At 31.5% G+C, this 13587-nt stretch overlaps 1 protein-coding gene across 3 annotated transcripts in view; it reads right to left on the bottom strand.

Annotated features, from left to right (window-relative positions):
- Positions 1 to 12942: 12942 nt before the first annotated feature.
- LOC134848039 (amyloid-beta precursor protein-like) overlaps positions 12943 to 13587 on the bottom strand; it is a 37711-nt gene continuing 37066 nt past the window's right edge. For all 3 annotated transcript variants that reach the window (XM_063865371.1, XM_063865374.1, XM_063865372.1), the window contains one exon: positions 12943 to 13320. In XM_063865371.1, the coding sequence (XP_063721441.1) occupies positions 13264 to 13320 (57 nt within the window). In that variant the 3' untranslated portion in view covers positions 12943 to 13263. The remainder of the gene's footprint in view (positions 13321 to 13587) is intronic.

Here is a 13587-nt window from a genome sequence, read left to right as displayed (position 1 = left end):
TTTTTTTAAATATTTTCTAAACAAAATTTGTTAAATAATAAAAAAAGATTTTCTTGCCAGTAATTTCCCAAATAAAAGCTTTCAAAATTAGTTTCAGTTTGAAGAAAATAATTGTTTTAGCCTAAATGACCAATTTAACAAGTTATTTTCACTTTATTTGGTCGAAGTCGAAATTAGTGAAAAACCAAAAATTTCAAACCGGTTTTTCTCGACAGTGTGATTTTTTTAAGAAACTTTTTAATGTGGTTCGATTTACGACAAAAAGAGTCTTAGCATGGTGTATAATTCAACCCAGTCCGATGAGTTATTGTGGTACCTGTATTTAAGTGAAAAAAAAAGTTATAAAATAAACCCGAATACAAAGATCCTCCCCATTTTTAATGGTCGGAATGAAAATGCCGACTGCCCTTCACTCTATCTCGGATTTTTTTTGGTTATAAAGATTGCTAACAGTGAAAATTTGGAAGTTTAGTATATTTATTCGTCTCAATTTCTGATAATTTTTACCAGGTTTTCAAGTCTTATAACTCCTAGAACCCGTTTAAAAAACTCTTTTCAAAACTATTTCAAAATGTTTTTGTAAAATTGGCTCTGAAACTGTTCCGATCGCAAAAATTGATTTGAAATATGATGGATTCCGCACTCAAAATTGTGTTACGCAATTTTTGTCGGGATATTAAGTTTTGTAGCTGATTCTGTAACAAGCTAATTTAGCTAGTTGTTCCGGATTCCCCACATTAAAGCGGATTCTGCAAATGCAAGCGGATTTAGCAAGTTCGGCGTTTTTCATTTACATTTTGATAATTCTACTTGCATTTTGCGGATTCTTCATACAATTTGGGGATCCTGCTTGCAGTTTACAATTATGCGACAGCTTATTTTAATATACGCATTTTACTGTTTGTTAGTGGATTTCACAAAATGCTCTGGATTCCGCAAATTTTGTCGCGAATTCGGCAATTTCTTCTGTTTTTGGAGCGATTTGAGCCATATAGTGTTTTAACTATTCGTTCGTGGATTCCGCAACAATTTTTTTTCTATTTGTTGCAGAAATCACTAGCAATTCTCAAAATTCACCGTTTGGTATCGTATTGCAAACTGATTTTTTTTTGTTTTTTTTTTAAACCTGATATAAGAACATCTTCAATTGTTTGAAGACAAATTGGACAAAAATTGGAATTTTCAGAGCTCTGGCTCAAGATTGGAAAGCTTATTTAAAAAATATATTTGAGTACTTGCAAAAAATCACAGCTCACATTTTGACGCTGTGATTTTTTTTGTTTTTTATATATTTAGTAAAATGATGCAAGACAACTTTTAGGAGTTGTTAGCAATTTTATTCAGATGTTTTTTCCACAACAAGAAAAAGTATTTCAAAACAGTAAATGGATGAAATTTTTTTGAGGCTGAGCTCGACGTAATTATTTTCTTATTCCTGGTAGACGAGAAAAAGTATAGGCGAAATCTTAAATTAATATATCTCGAACTACGTTTGCTCAGCAAATTTGAGTTATACCTTGTTGATTGATCAGACAGAGCTAGTGTTGTCTTGTAAGTGAAGAAATTTAGAACCAGTCCTATCACACTCAAAATTGTCCCGCAGAGGCTGGTAAGATGATATTTGTCAGAGCCAAAACAAGACAGTCTACTCAGAAACAAAATGCTCTCGTCACAAAGCTCAATCGAAGAAGTTGTATTGCTGTCCATTTTAGATCCAAACAATTAAAATTATAAGAAGAAAATCAACGGTGATAAAGCCACAAAATTTTAGAACTATGCAATGAGTATAACGTTTAGAATACCAAATAAAAGTGTTGACAGACTATTTTTGAAAATGTTTCAATATTATGGTTAATTTTGAACAAAGCAATTCTTAAGAAATACGAGTAATCAAACTAATTGGAATATTATAATGTTTCCCATGTCACATGACACTTAGCTTTTGAGTTTCCTGAAACAAGAATCAACCAGGATGCTTAACAGACCAGGCTTATTCATGAAGAACTAATTTTCCAATGAAGCTGTCAAAGATAATGTTTTGACTTTGATAGATTCCCAGACATCAACAAATTTTTAATTATCAAGAAGGCTCCAGAAGATATTAATTCACTTCACCAATTTCGAATTCGAGTTGTTAATTTTTTGTCCTATAATTGAGGAACTAATGAGGAACTTAATTTGAATTCAGAGAGTATTTTTGAAAATCTAAAGAAAATCTATTCTTATTTAAGCTTAACTTTAAACCTTCGTGGCTTTGGTAGAAATTGCAAAATTAATTGACATTCCCGGATACAGTTCTGTGAAATCTCTTTCAAAAAAAAACAAATTTGCATTCTTAAACTGCGGATATGTTTATCACTTTGACTTGATTGATTACAACGATAGCTTCTTCACGATTCACTTCAAAGAAATTGTTCTCGATTTTAAAAATAATAGTACCTTTTTTATCGCGACGGGAGGCAAAATCAGGATTTTGAAAGGAGTGGATTTAAGAAAAAACGAAAAATTTGTCCAGTCTTATGTCATGAAATGACATAATTATTTTCTTGATTTTCTCACCAAAAATAATTTTCTTGATTTTCTCACCAATAAATTATAAAAAAGCTTAGAATTTTGAGCGGTTAGTGGATCATAACATCCCTGTTCCATGGGTGCCAAATAAAAATGCTAGTTTTAAGAAAAAGGCTTGTCTTCTATTTTTTCAATTGTTCACGAGAAATGAATGACCTCATCTGCAATGAAATCATCTAGCCCTTCCCGGCCTTTAGTTCGGACCTGATTCGTCATTAGAAAACAATTGTGCCCAGAGATATTTTAGTTGACTCATTCAAACAAAATCTACAAAAAAAAAGAACAAATTCAATCCTTTTAGAAAAAAAGTAGTGCAAAAAATACGAAAAGCAGTGTCATATGACAAACCAAATTCGGAAATTGAACTCGATTTTGGGTTCAACTGAAAAGAAGACAAGACTGCTCGTATCAAGGCGAGGCCCTGAATGTTCCGACTGCCTCTTAAGGTCTATAGAACAGTAATCACATGAAAAAAATTAAATGTAATAAAAAAATGAAATTTTTTTAATATGAGATTTTTTTGTCCCCCCACACGCCATAAAAAACACAAAGTAAAAGATTTAGCTCCGAGTAAGAAATCAATTATGGCAAGTAAGCTTTCTTCAACCAATTTGGAACGATTTCTGAGAAGTATTAAATCTCCGCTTAATCGGTAATAGCGCGAAATATATCGCGCTTTAATTGTCCCAAATTGGCAAAATGCAATCTTTAAACCCGCATAACCTTACGAAAAAAGATCGCCGGTGAAAGATCTTTTTTGAACTTAAGCTCAAGGCAACAATACTTTTCAAATGATTTTAAAAAGTGTCGTCAAAAATGGCTATTTAAAAGTCTAAATTTGTCTGAAGAAAAAAAAACCAACCCCGAGCACAAATTTTCTGTTACTTTCGTTACTTAAGTCAGAACAACAAATGGTAAAAAAAGTGAACAAGACTGCTAGTATCAGGACGAAGCCCTGAATGTTCCGACTGCCTTTTAAGATCTATTGAGCTGTAATAATAACAAGAAACAAATTAAATGCAATAAACTAAAATTACTATTTTTTTTAAAGTTGAGATTTTTGTAAAAATAATCCCCCCACAAATCCCCCCAGATAAAGTACAAACTAATCGATTTCGCTCCGATTATCAAATATGTTTAGCAAATAAGCTTCTTTTAACAAATTTGGAACGGTTTTAAGACAGATTAAATCTACGCCTACTTGTTAATAGCGCGAAACATATCGCGCGTTAATTGTCCCAAATTGGCCAAAATGGCAATCTGTAAACCCCCATAACTTTGCAAAAAATGATAACAGATGAACTATCTTTTCAAATAAAAGCTCAGGACAACAATAACTTTCGAATGATGTAAAAAAGTTCCGTCAAAAATGGCTAGTTAAAAATTCGAAATTTGTCTGAAGAAAAAACCCATCCCGAGCTCAAATATTCCGTTACTTTGGTTACAAAAGTCGGAATAGTAAATTGCTGCACTTTTAGGAAAATGAAAAATGAAACTTCTGCGAAGCAAGGAAACCAAAAAGTGAACAAAAATCTGAGCTTAGGTTTTATTTCACCCCAAGGATTTCCTCTGGGTAAAACAAGAAATGAAAGTAATGATCTTTGAAATTATTAGTCGCTTTAATTTCCGCTGGGCGAACCTGATATCTGTCGATTCATCTTTTTGTTTTTAAATTTTCGTCTGGCCATTGTAGTTTTTCAAAGAAATATTATTTTAAGATTTTAATAGGCTTTTTTTGAAAAGCACACAATCATTTTAATTGCTTTCTCTGTGATGTCCGCTGGGTAAGCAAACAAATTTGTAAACATATACATATATCTGTCGGGGAATTTTGATACTTTTGCCAAACTAAAGCAAAATTTGAAATGATATTTTCAAAAAATTAAGAACACTTTATATAGCTTGCTGCCTCTTTGATACTCAAAAAATTATTCAAAACTAAACATTAAATGTAACATTGACAATGGAAAAGACAAGGCATTGACAATGAAAAAGACTTGACGCGTAACCAACATTGTCGAATTCTCGTACAAAACATAAGAACACTTCCATATTTTTCGATGAATTCAAATTATCTTAAAAAATATATCTGAAAAACCAAAAGTGAGTTGTCTGGCTGACACCTGTTTTTTTCGAAAGGATAAAAAGAAAACAACTCGTAAATCGATCATAGCAAAACTGTTCTTGATTAACTTTTTGATCTCGTCAAATTTCTATTTTTTTCACCACATAAAAAGAAATAAAAACATCACAGGCTTGTATTGAACCACTATAGCAATATAGAGTACCTGCATTCGCTTAAACTGACATATCACATAACTCTTGGAATGAAAGTGAATTTTTTCAACAAAACCAAATTTTACATACTCAAAAATTAATCAAATTGAAGTTTAAAGGCCAAAACTTTTAAAGTTTATCAACAGATTGTTCGGCCTATAAAACTTTGAGATTTTTAAACAAAAGTCATATAAAAAGACTTAAATTGAAGAATTTAGTGACGATATTAAGCTTGGAGATATAACTCAATTGTAAAAAAATTCTTGACGTCCTCTCAATCTAAAAAACTGTAAGTTTTGAATTAAAATTCCTGAAATAATGTTAGTAGCCCTAAATTGGAATTAACTTGCTTTCTGATTCTTATTACTAAAAAAATTTTGAAGAGTACGATTCTTTTTTTAACCAGACAAGATTTAAAGAGTTTGAATCTGACTTTTCTAAAAAATAGTGAATCATCTCGGTTGATAAATTGGGCAAGGTAATTTTACATCATTTTGAAAATTAAATTTCAAAAAAAAACGTGGTTATACAGTTAGTTTTTGGATGGGCAGATGAAATCGCGGTAGCTTTTCTGCATTCAAAAAAATTTTCAGTTTTAATTCTGACTTACACTCAAACTGTCAAATAGATAACCTAAAAAAGAGAGCAACCTAAGTTGTGATCAACTTAAAAGCTTTTGTGTCTGTAACAAATCTTTTTTCGCATTATCTTAGCAGCTAAAAAATATTGCTATCAGGGAACTGTTATCCGACACACAATAGTTAAATTTAATTTTGCTGACGGACACCTCAATCAAATTTCCCCAGTCATTTAAACTGTTAGTTTGTTTTCAAAGTTATTCCCATTTTACTGAAGTTCGTTTCACCAGACCCGACGATACCAGTGTAATCTGCAAAAAAAATCTATATAGGAATATTTAATTCCAAAAGAAGAATTCCATTCTTATTTAAAAGCAAACTGTGATTATCTGAAGGATGTTTCCGACTCTTTTTCCTTTCCCTCCCACCTGCAATTTCTTACTAGTAAAGTTACAGTTCACCTTGTCCGACCGTTATCAAAATTGAGATGCGGACTAATTAAGCTGTGCCAAACATATTTGGTCTTCATAATTAACCTCGTAAAACCACTTATTCACCTTAAAATTGATGGTCGTGTGAGGAGTGGGGAAGGGGAGGAAAACGAGCACTGTTTCCTTCTAACAGGTTCACTTTTCTGATCAAAGTTTGAAATTTTTCAAAAACAAGTTTGTCATGAAAAAAATTTTTTTTTAGAAATAAAACTTTAATATCACAATCAAATTAGTCGTAAAGTATAAGAATAAAGCCATTCCATTGTCTTTTCAAACTTTTTAAATCTCAATTGTGCGCATGTTTTCAGATATTTGAGTTTTTTCAATCTGATAGCAACAGTTATCCAGTTTCAAAAATTCGTTCAAAACATTCCAGATAATTTTCACAAAACAAACGAGCTAAAAATGAAGAAGTTCAGAAAATGTGAAATGCGATTTAAAATTGAAATGTGAAAGGCGTAAAATTGTTTTTTTTTCGTTTTTCTTGAAAGAGAATGAACAAACGTTGATGAAAATTGCTGCTGAAACTGATCAATTTAGGTTACTTTGATAATGTTTTACATCAGGTGTCTAACCTCTCTTCCGAGACAGTTTCTGGGTTTTCTCGCATACTGAAAAAGTTTTAAGCAACGTCGAAAACGTCATAAGTTCAGAATATTTTGTTGCTTTCAAATAATCATAAAGATTTTGTTCACATTTTAGGCTATCATATTTTGCAATGATCAAAGACTTAACCAGTAATTTGGATTTTTAGTAGAAACAAAAAAAAATTGAGTATTTCATTCAGCTTGTTAAGCACACCAGGTTAGCTATAATTCCCAAATTTGTTCTTTTGATCGCTGACTTTGTTTCATATTTAAATTGCAGTCAGATAATTTTTCAAAAATCAACCGTCAAAATTTTCCATTTTTTGAATCTATTTATAAAACAACGGAAAAATCTGCATTTTTACCCTGACAACAATAGTTTTCAGGGTCTTGTTGAGATTTGTTTCATCAATCTATTTTTTGATTTTCGGTATTGATTAGATACCAGTCAACACCGTCATTAATCGACCAGTGGTCAACCCTTCACTGTTTTTGTTAGTTTTAGAACAGATATTTTATTTCAACACATTTCCTAATTGTTTTGAAATGGGTATATTAAGAGTTGGTATTAGTTTAAATGTAGAAATGTGTAAATTTTTCCTTTTAGGGAATGTTGCGATTTTTTTAATTTTACTCTTTTGACCTTCGATATTGATTAGATAACAGTATATACCATCTTGAGATGACCACTGGTCAATCATTCACTGATTTTGTTAATTTTAGAACAGACAATTTAATTGAACTCATTTTTAATTTTTTTTGTTCTAGTTAAGTTGTACATGGTTTGTATACTTTAAGTAGAATTTTCTCAACTCTTTTTCGAAACCCGTTTTTTAACACCTGATTGACAAAAACCATTACCTTATTGACAAACTTTTTTGCCAGACAACCTAAAACAAAAAAAAACATATATAATTAATTGTCCGAGAAGAAAATTGACCTAAATATTGAAATAACGATTAGTTTTTTGTTGAATTTCTATAGTGGTAACCAAGGGGAGAAACTAAAAAATTTATATTGTCATGATCTGGTGGAATAAAGCTTTAGATCTTCAGGCCGCAAAGTTTGTTAAGAACTAGTTGGCTTATTCACTTTTTACATGTTGTACTGCTGCGGTCCTCCGTCTTATCTTAGCCATCAATCAAAAACTTTCGAGGAAAATAACGGAATAATTGTGCTCAAAGTTCTCCTGAAATAAACATAAATAATTTGAAATTGATGTCGAAAGCTCAAAATCAAAAGCAAGTTTTACCGGCTTTTTGATCAGGATTATAGGGATTTGAATTTGTGACTACTTTGATGATATTATTTTGCGCAATTTTTGTCCTATTTAAGAGTAAGCGTCAAACAAAACTGCTAGTATATCACGGCAAAACCCTGAATGTTCCGACTGTGCCTTAGTTAATATCTAATAATTTTTGGGAAAAGAAAACATTGAAAACCTACAAGTTTTGGACAATAACACAGTGTGAAGTTTTCGTACTAAATTAATACGACTAATTAGCTAGCCTCAATTCACTTTGGAACGATTTTGTTGTGCGGGATAATTCACCACGAGTAAATATTTCGCGTTACGCTCTCAGCAAAATGAATAATTTCTTCAAAGCGCTCATAGTTTAATCCAGAACATGGCCAATTTGGCAATTTCCAAACCCCCAGAACTTTACAAAAAAAATTGTAGGTAATTTATCTTTTTAAGTTCGAACTTCGATGGGGTAATTCAAATTATTTTGCTCGGGGAAATTTGACTGAATATTGCACTGCAACTTTAACGATGTTTATCCATGTTTCATTTATGAAACATGAATGCAAATTACATTGATGTTTCATCGATGAATCATGCCTGAAACATGGATGTCAGTTATATGATTCATCCATGAAACATGGATGAAACATGGAGGAAAAATAAACTGATGTTTCATCTTGGTTTTTTGCCGGTCCCCAAATCCACCAATCTTCGATATCATTGAAATAATTTTCAAATTTTTTTTTATTATAGTTATAACTCAAATTAAAAAACAACAAAAATATTTTATTTTCGATTTTTCTTAGTATAAACACAGGTGCCAGATGTTATAAAATTCAAGAAAATGATCAGTATAACTCCAATGTTGGGCTCAAAAACGAGCAAGGAAATCATCGAAAAATCATGGAAAACATGGATGTGACATAGATCAATGCAACAAAACTATTATAAAATAGATGTCACATCGGTTTTCATTGATGTCACACCAATGTTTTCGTAACAAGTAATAGCAAACCAATTATCATAGAAAAAAAACATAGTTTATTTGTGTATTTGCGCTGGTACATCCCTGAAACATGTCAAAACAATGCAATAACAATTATACATTTCTGAATTGCTATGGAACTGCAACGGGCGAGCATGAATATTCCGTTTTCTTTGAAAGTCTGAACAGTTAATTGTTCACAATGAAATGAGGCAAACAAATTTCTTTTAACAACACGTTACCAGACGCAAAACATATTTTTTGTACTCAACATAGCTTGTGCTGATTATAAGATTAACGAATGAGTTTTAAGCAACAACTAATTTCAAAAGTTTGTGTTTTTAGTCCCAGTTTTGATTTCACAGCTCAAGCTTTCTACTTGTTAATTTAAGACCAACTACATTTCGTTTGGTATACAGAGTCAAAGAAAGTTTTTAAAACTAATTTTAAGAAAACTTCATTTTGCACAGAAGACGGGAACACTCATATTTTGAAATTGAAAGTTTTTTACCGCAACGATTGTGTCCAGGAGAAAAAGGCAACAAAAAGCCGATTGCTGTGCATTTAGCACAGTATTTTTCTACCTCCTTCATAGAAAAATCAACAAATTTTTCTTTTTAAATTTTTCTTCAACTTTGTGTCGTTTTTTACTCTCATAGGTGTAATAAAATAGCTACACAATCGCGTGTAAAGTTATTGAACTAAGCAACACCCGACATTTACATTTTCATTTTCAAAAAAACTAAACACAAAACAAATTAAAAAATTGAAGTTAGCTAACATTTTCCTGCTCCAAATTAGACTATATCTCAAAAATTTTGAACGCGTTTTTTTTTCAATACTCGAACAACGTTTTGAGTTATGATAAATGTTGTTCGAATTTCGTTTAACAGAACTCTGTTATGATATATCAACCAACTCATTCCGATGATAATTTGTGATACCAGATTTGCGCAGAAAACAAATAAAAAACAGAAAAGCAACGAATGCAACGTTGCTTCCCATCTTCAATGGTCGTAAAAAAAGTCAGCAGAGAGTTAGAAGACAGCCAAAGAACGCCAAAATTAAAACCAAATGGTTGAAATTTTTCTGGATAGATTTAGTCTTTAAATTTCAAAAATCAATAAACTTCAAAAAAAATCAACGTGACCTATATAAGTATATTCGTACATTTATGGACACTTAATAAACAAGGATAACCCGTAAAGGTGTAATTAGCATTGAAACTTTTGAACAAAATAATTTGATGTAACGATTAGAACAAAAAACTAGAGTTGAAGAAAATTCAAAAAAAACAGGGAATGAAGAATGTCCAACAACACTTATCATCAAAAATTGATAGAAAAAATGAAAATAAGAAATATTATATTCCCAAGAACGCGCTCTCAAAGGTTCTAAAACTAATTTTGAAATGGCGCCATTTTTTTCATTCAATGAATGATCTCAGATTATCTCAGCGAAAGCTTGTAAAACCAATAGTGATATCAATTTAGAGCTATACCTGCCAAAATTTGAATTTCCAGCATTCCGAAGAAACACTCCAGTGTCGACAAAAAAAGATCCGCATTTCGCGCAGAAATTCGATTGGTCATCAAAAATCGAATTCTGGAAGCATTTTTGTTTATTCTTTATCAGTAGCTTTACTCAACTTTCATTCATCTAAGCAATAAGTTCTGTCCCTTAATGTCCACACGAAATTATCAAAACGTATGTCATGATGCAAAACTTTTTGCGGTCGGACCGTGTTGTCGGATATTTTTTGTGATCGAGCAATTTAATGCGACGATTTGAAAAACCTAGAATTGAAGAATCTTAAAACAAATAGTAAATGAAGTATAGCCGACAACAGTTATCTTCTCGCGGACCAACTTGAATTTCTAGTCTTCTATTATAAGCCTATTAAGCACCTGCATGCTCGCCCTCTTCGCTTCAATTTCAACAAAATCACAAATTTAAAACCGGTTTTTCTCAAAAATGAGAAAATTTTTTAAAATAGCCGACAGATAATTGGAAAAGAGTAAATGAACGCAAGTTAACAGGAAAAAAAAATTCAGACATGTTTTTTTTTGAAATAATTTCAATTTTCGAACTACCCAGAAAACAGATGAGCTTAAAGCTCTTTGAACTTCAAGAACAATTAGCGCACATCTAAAGCTGGACTTACCTAATTTGATAGTTTTTTAGTTTGCGGTACTGATGAGGCATGAAACAGTTAATTTAAAAAGCTCAAAATTTGAGCTTCTCTCATAACCTTCGTTGTTTTGCGAATAATTTGAGAATGAAATTTTTTGATATTTTGGCATTTTTCTTAAAACAACTATATTTCGAATAAAAAACTTCCAGGGGTATAAAAAAACAAAAAATCTCAGGAAAGGCTCGTAAAAACGTTAGTGATATCAATTTAAGGCTATACCAGTCAAAATTTGATTAGCAACGTGCTCAAGAAGAGTTCTTCTGTTGTCGAGGAAAAATGATCTGCTTTTCTCGCAAAAACTTGATTGGTCATAAAAAATCGAATTCGGGAGCTATTTTTAGTTGTTCTTTTGCGGTAATTTTACCTAATTTTTATTCAATCAAAGCAGAAGTTCTTTCCCTTCTTTTCGACACGAATTGAACAAAATGTCTGACATGTTCCAAATTTTTTAACAGCAGAAAGAGTAGTCAGAAAGCCTAAATTTACTGCAACTGAACTTTTGTTATTTGAATAAATCACAGGGATCGAGCTGATAACCGCTATTACTTTATATCTGCTATTTACTGGCCAGTCGGGAGTTGGGTTGACATCTTTGCAGGCATTAGTTGAGAATTCCAAAATTATCAGCTCAATTTAGACGAATGGACTTTAAAACAGTTGAGTGGCGCTTTCAATGCATTTTTTGAGTGAAAAACAATATGGATTTTATATTCATTAGAGAGCACTATTTTATTAGAGCACTACCTACTTGGTTAGGGTCAAGGTTTGACTTTATCACATTGGCCATCCTCTCCTTAGTTGTGATTCATACAATTTATTATATATCACTTTTGGTCAAATCTTAAATTGGTGACTCAAGATTTAAAAGTTCGGCTTGATTGGCTGTATGAGAGGTGAGAGGTTTATTTTATCCCGACCAGAGCTACAATTTTGACTATTTCGATAGTTTTTGAACATTATGCTAAGTTTTTTTTTCACTGGTCAGAATAGAAATAGAATAGAACTTTTAAGATGGATTATGACTTTATGAAACTAAAAATTGATATCGGTGTGACTAATTTACTATAATCTAATTGAATTCACGAATTATTTAAACGAATTTATTTGAAAAAATATACCTCATTATTCATGAATGAAATCAATTGAATAGTAAAGCAGCAAAAAAAGGTAGGTCGCTGAACAGAAAGTCTGCAATCGCAAATGTATCAAAAGACCACTTTATCATGAAACTAAATTGAGCAGCCAATATCTTATCACCAAACATCTTACAAGAAACACAATTTTTTTAGCCTTTTGATGTTTTGGCTCTTTATAGAAGGCTGACCTTGAAGTAGTTTCCAGATAACATGTACAAATTACCGCATCACGTAAATTTAAATAAATATTTTGGACCTACTTAACTTTTACCCTTCCCCAGTTACCAGATGTTGCTTGCGGTGGTATAGTTATACATCTATAAATTAGGTATTGAAATATTCTGCGGTATATTTAAAGGCAACACGGGCAATTTTTAAAAACACAGCCAACAGACAGTTTGGAAAAGAGTCATGAACGCAAGGAAATATAATAAAACTTCAAATTTCGAATTTTAAAGAAAAATACATGGCCTTAAAACTCTTTGAATTAAAGAAAAAGACTTCAAATTTCTAATTTTCAAGAAAAAATACATGACCTTAAAGCTCTTTGAATTAAAATAAACCTTAAAAATTGATAGCTTTGATAAGCTATCTAGAATTTTTTTGAACTTTTTTCTAGAACAATTCATGATTGACACTTTTTTGATAAAAATAACCCAATTTGAGAAAACTGGATCAATGAGTCAAATTTCTATTCCAATGGGAAATCTGTAAATTAAATTTCACTTTCGAAGCTAGAAATCGATCAACACGTTTCTTGCTGTTCGATATAGGAGTTTGCCTTCCTTTGAACAAAAAAATGAACTGAGTCTAAAAAGAAATCAAAAGTCAAACCGCTAAAAATCAAACTTCGAGCGTTAACAAATTTTAAGACCTTTTCCTGAAAAAAAAAACAAAAGAAATCACCAAGACCTATATAAGAGTGTTCACTACGTTCATGACTCTTAATAAGAGTTCGAAATAGTTAAGTAGATCATTTAATTCATCATTAAAATTAAGAATTAGCCAAATGGGGTTAAAAATTCTACTGCGTCGTGATCCTTAATTTAACAAGACAACTAAAATTCCTATTTACAGGTATGGACAGAAATAATGGAAGCATTAGTCAACTCCAATCAGTAGTTGTAACTGAATAGTTGTTCATGGAATCATTAAGCAGTTCTTTTAGCTCTTTCGTTCGCTGTTGCATGAACCCAAATTAGGTTTCTTGAGGTTCGTCGAAGAATTTGTAGATAGGATTATAGTACCCGTTGACCTATAAAAAACAGGAGGCGTTTAAGAAAAATCAACAACTTCGGGATACAAAAAATACATATAAAAGCTTATTATATTTGAAACATAGCGGATTTAGAGGGCGGAGAACCCCCCAGGGATTCGACCTTCTGATAGCGACCCCCTTTGGCGCTATTTTAAGGCCTTCATTTTTAGCTGGCTTACCCAAAAAGTTTTTTAAAGGCGACTCTTTTCCACTCCTCCACCTTTAAATTTTCATTTTTTTTGTATTGTGTGATATTACGTTGTA

Source organism: Symsagittifera roscoffensis, chromosome 6 (assembly GCF_963678635.1).
Source record: "Symsagittifera roscoffensis chromosome 6, txSymRosc1.1, whole genome shotgun sequence".
Taxonomy (NCBI): Eukaryota; Metazoa; Xenacoelomorpha; order Acoela; family Convolutidae; genus Symsagittifera; species Symsagittifera roscoffensis.
This window is presented reverse-complemented; position numbering and strand designations above follow the sequence as displayed.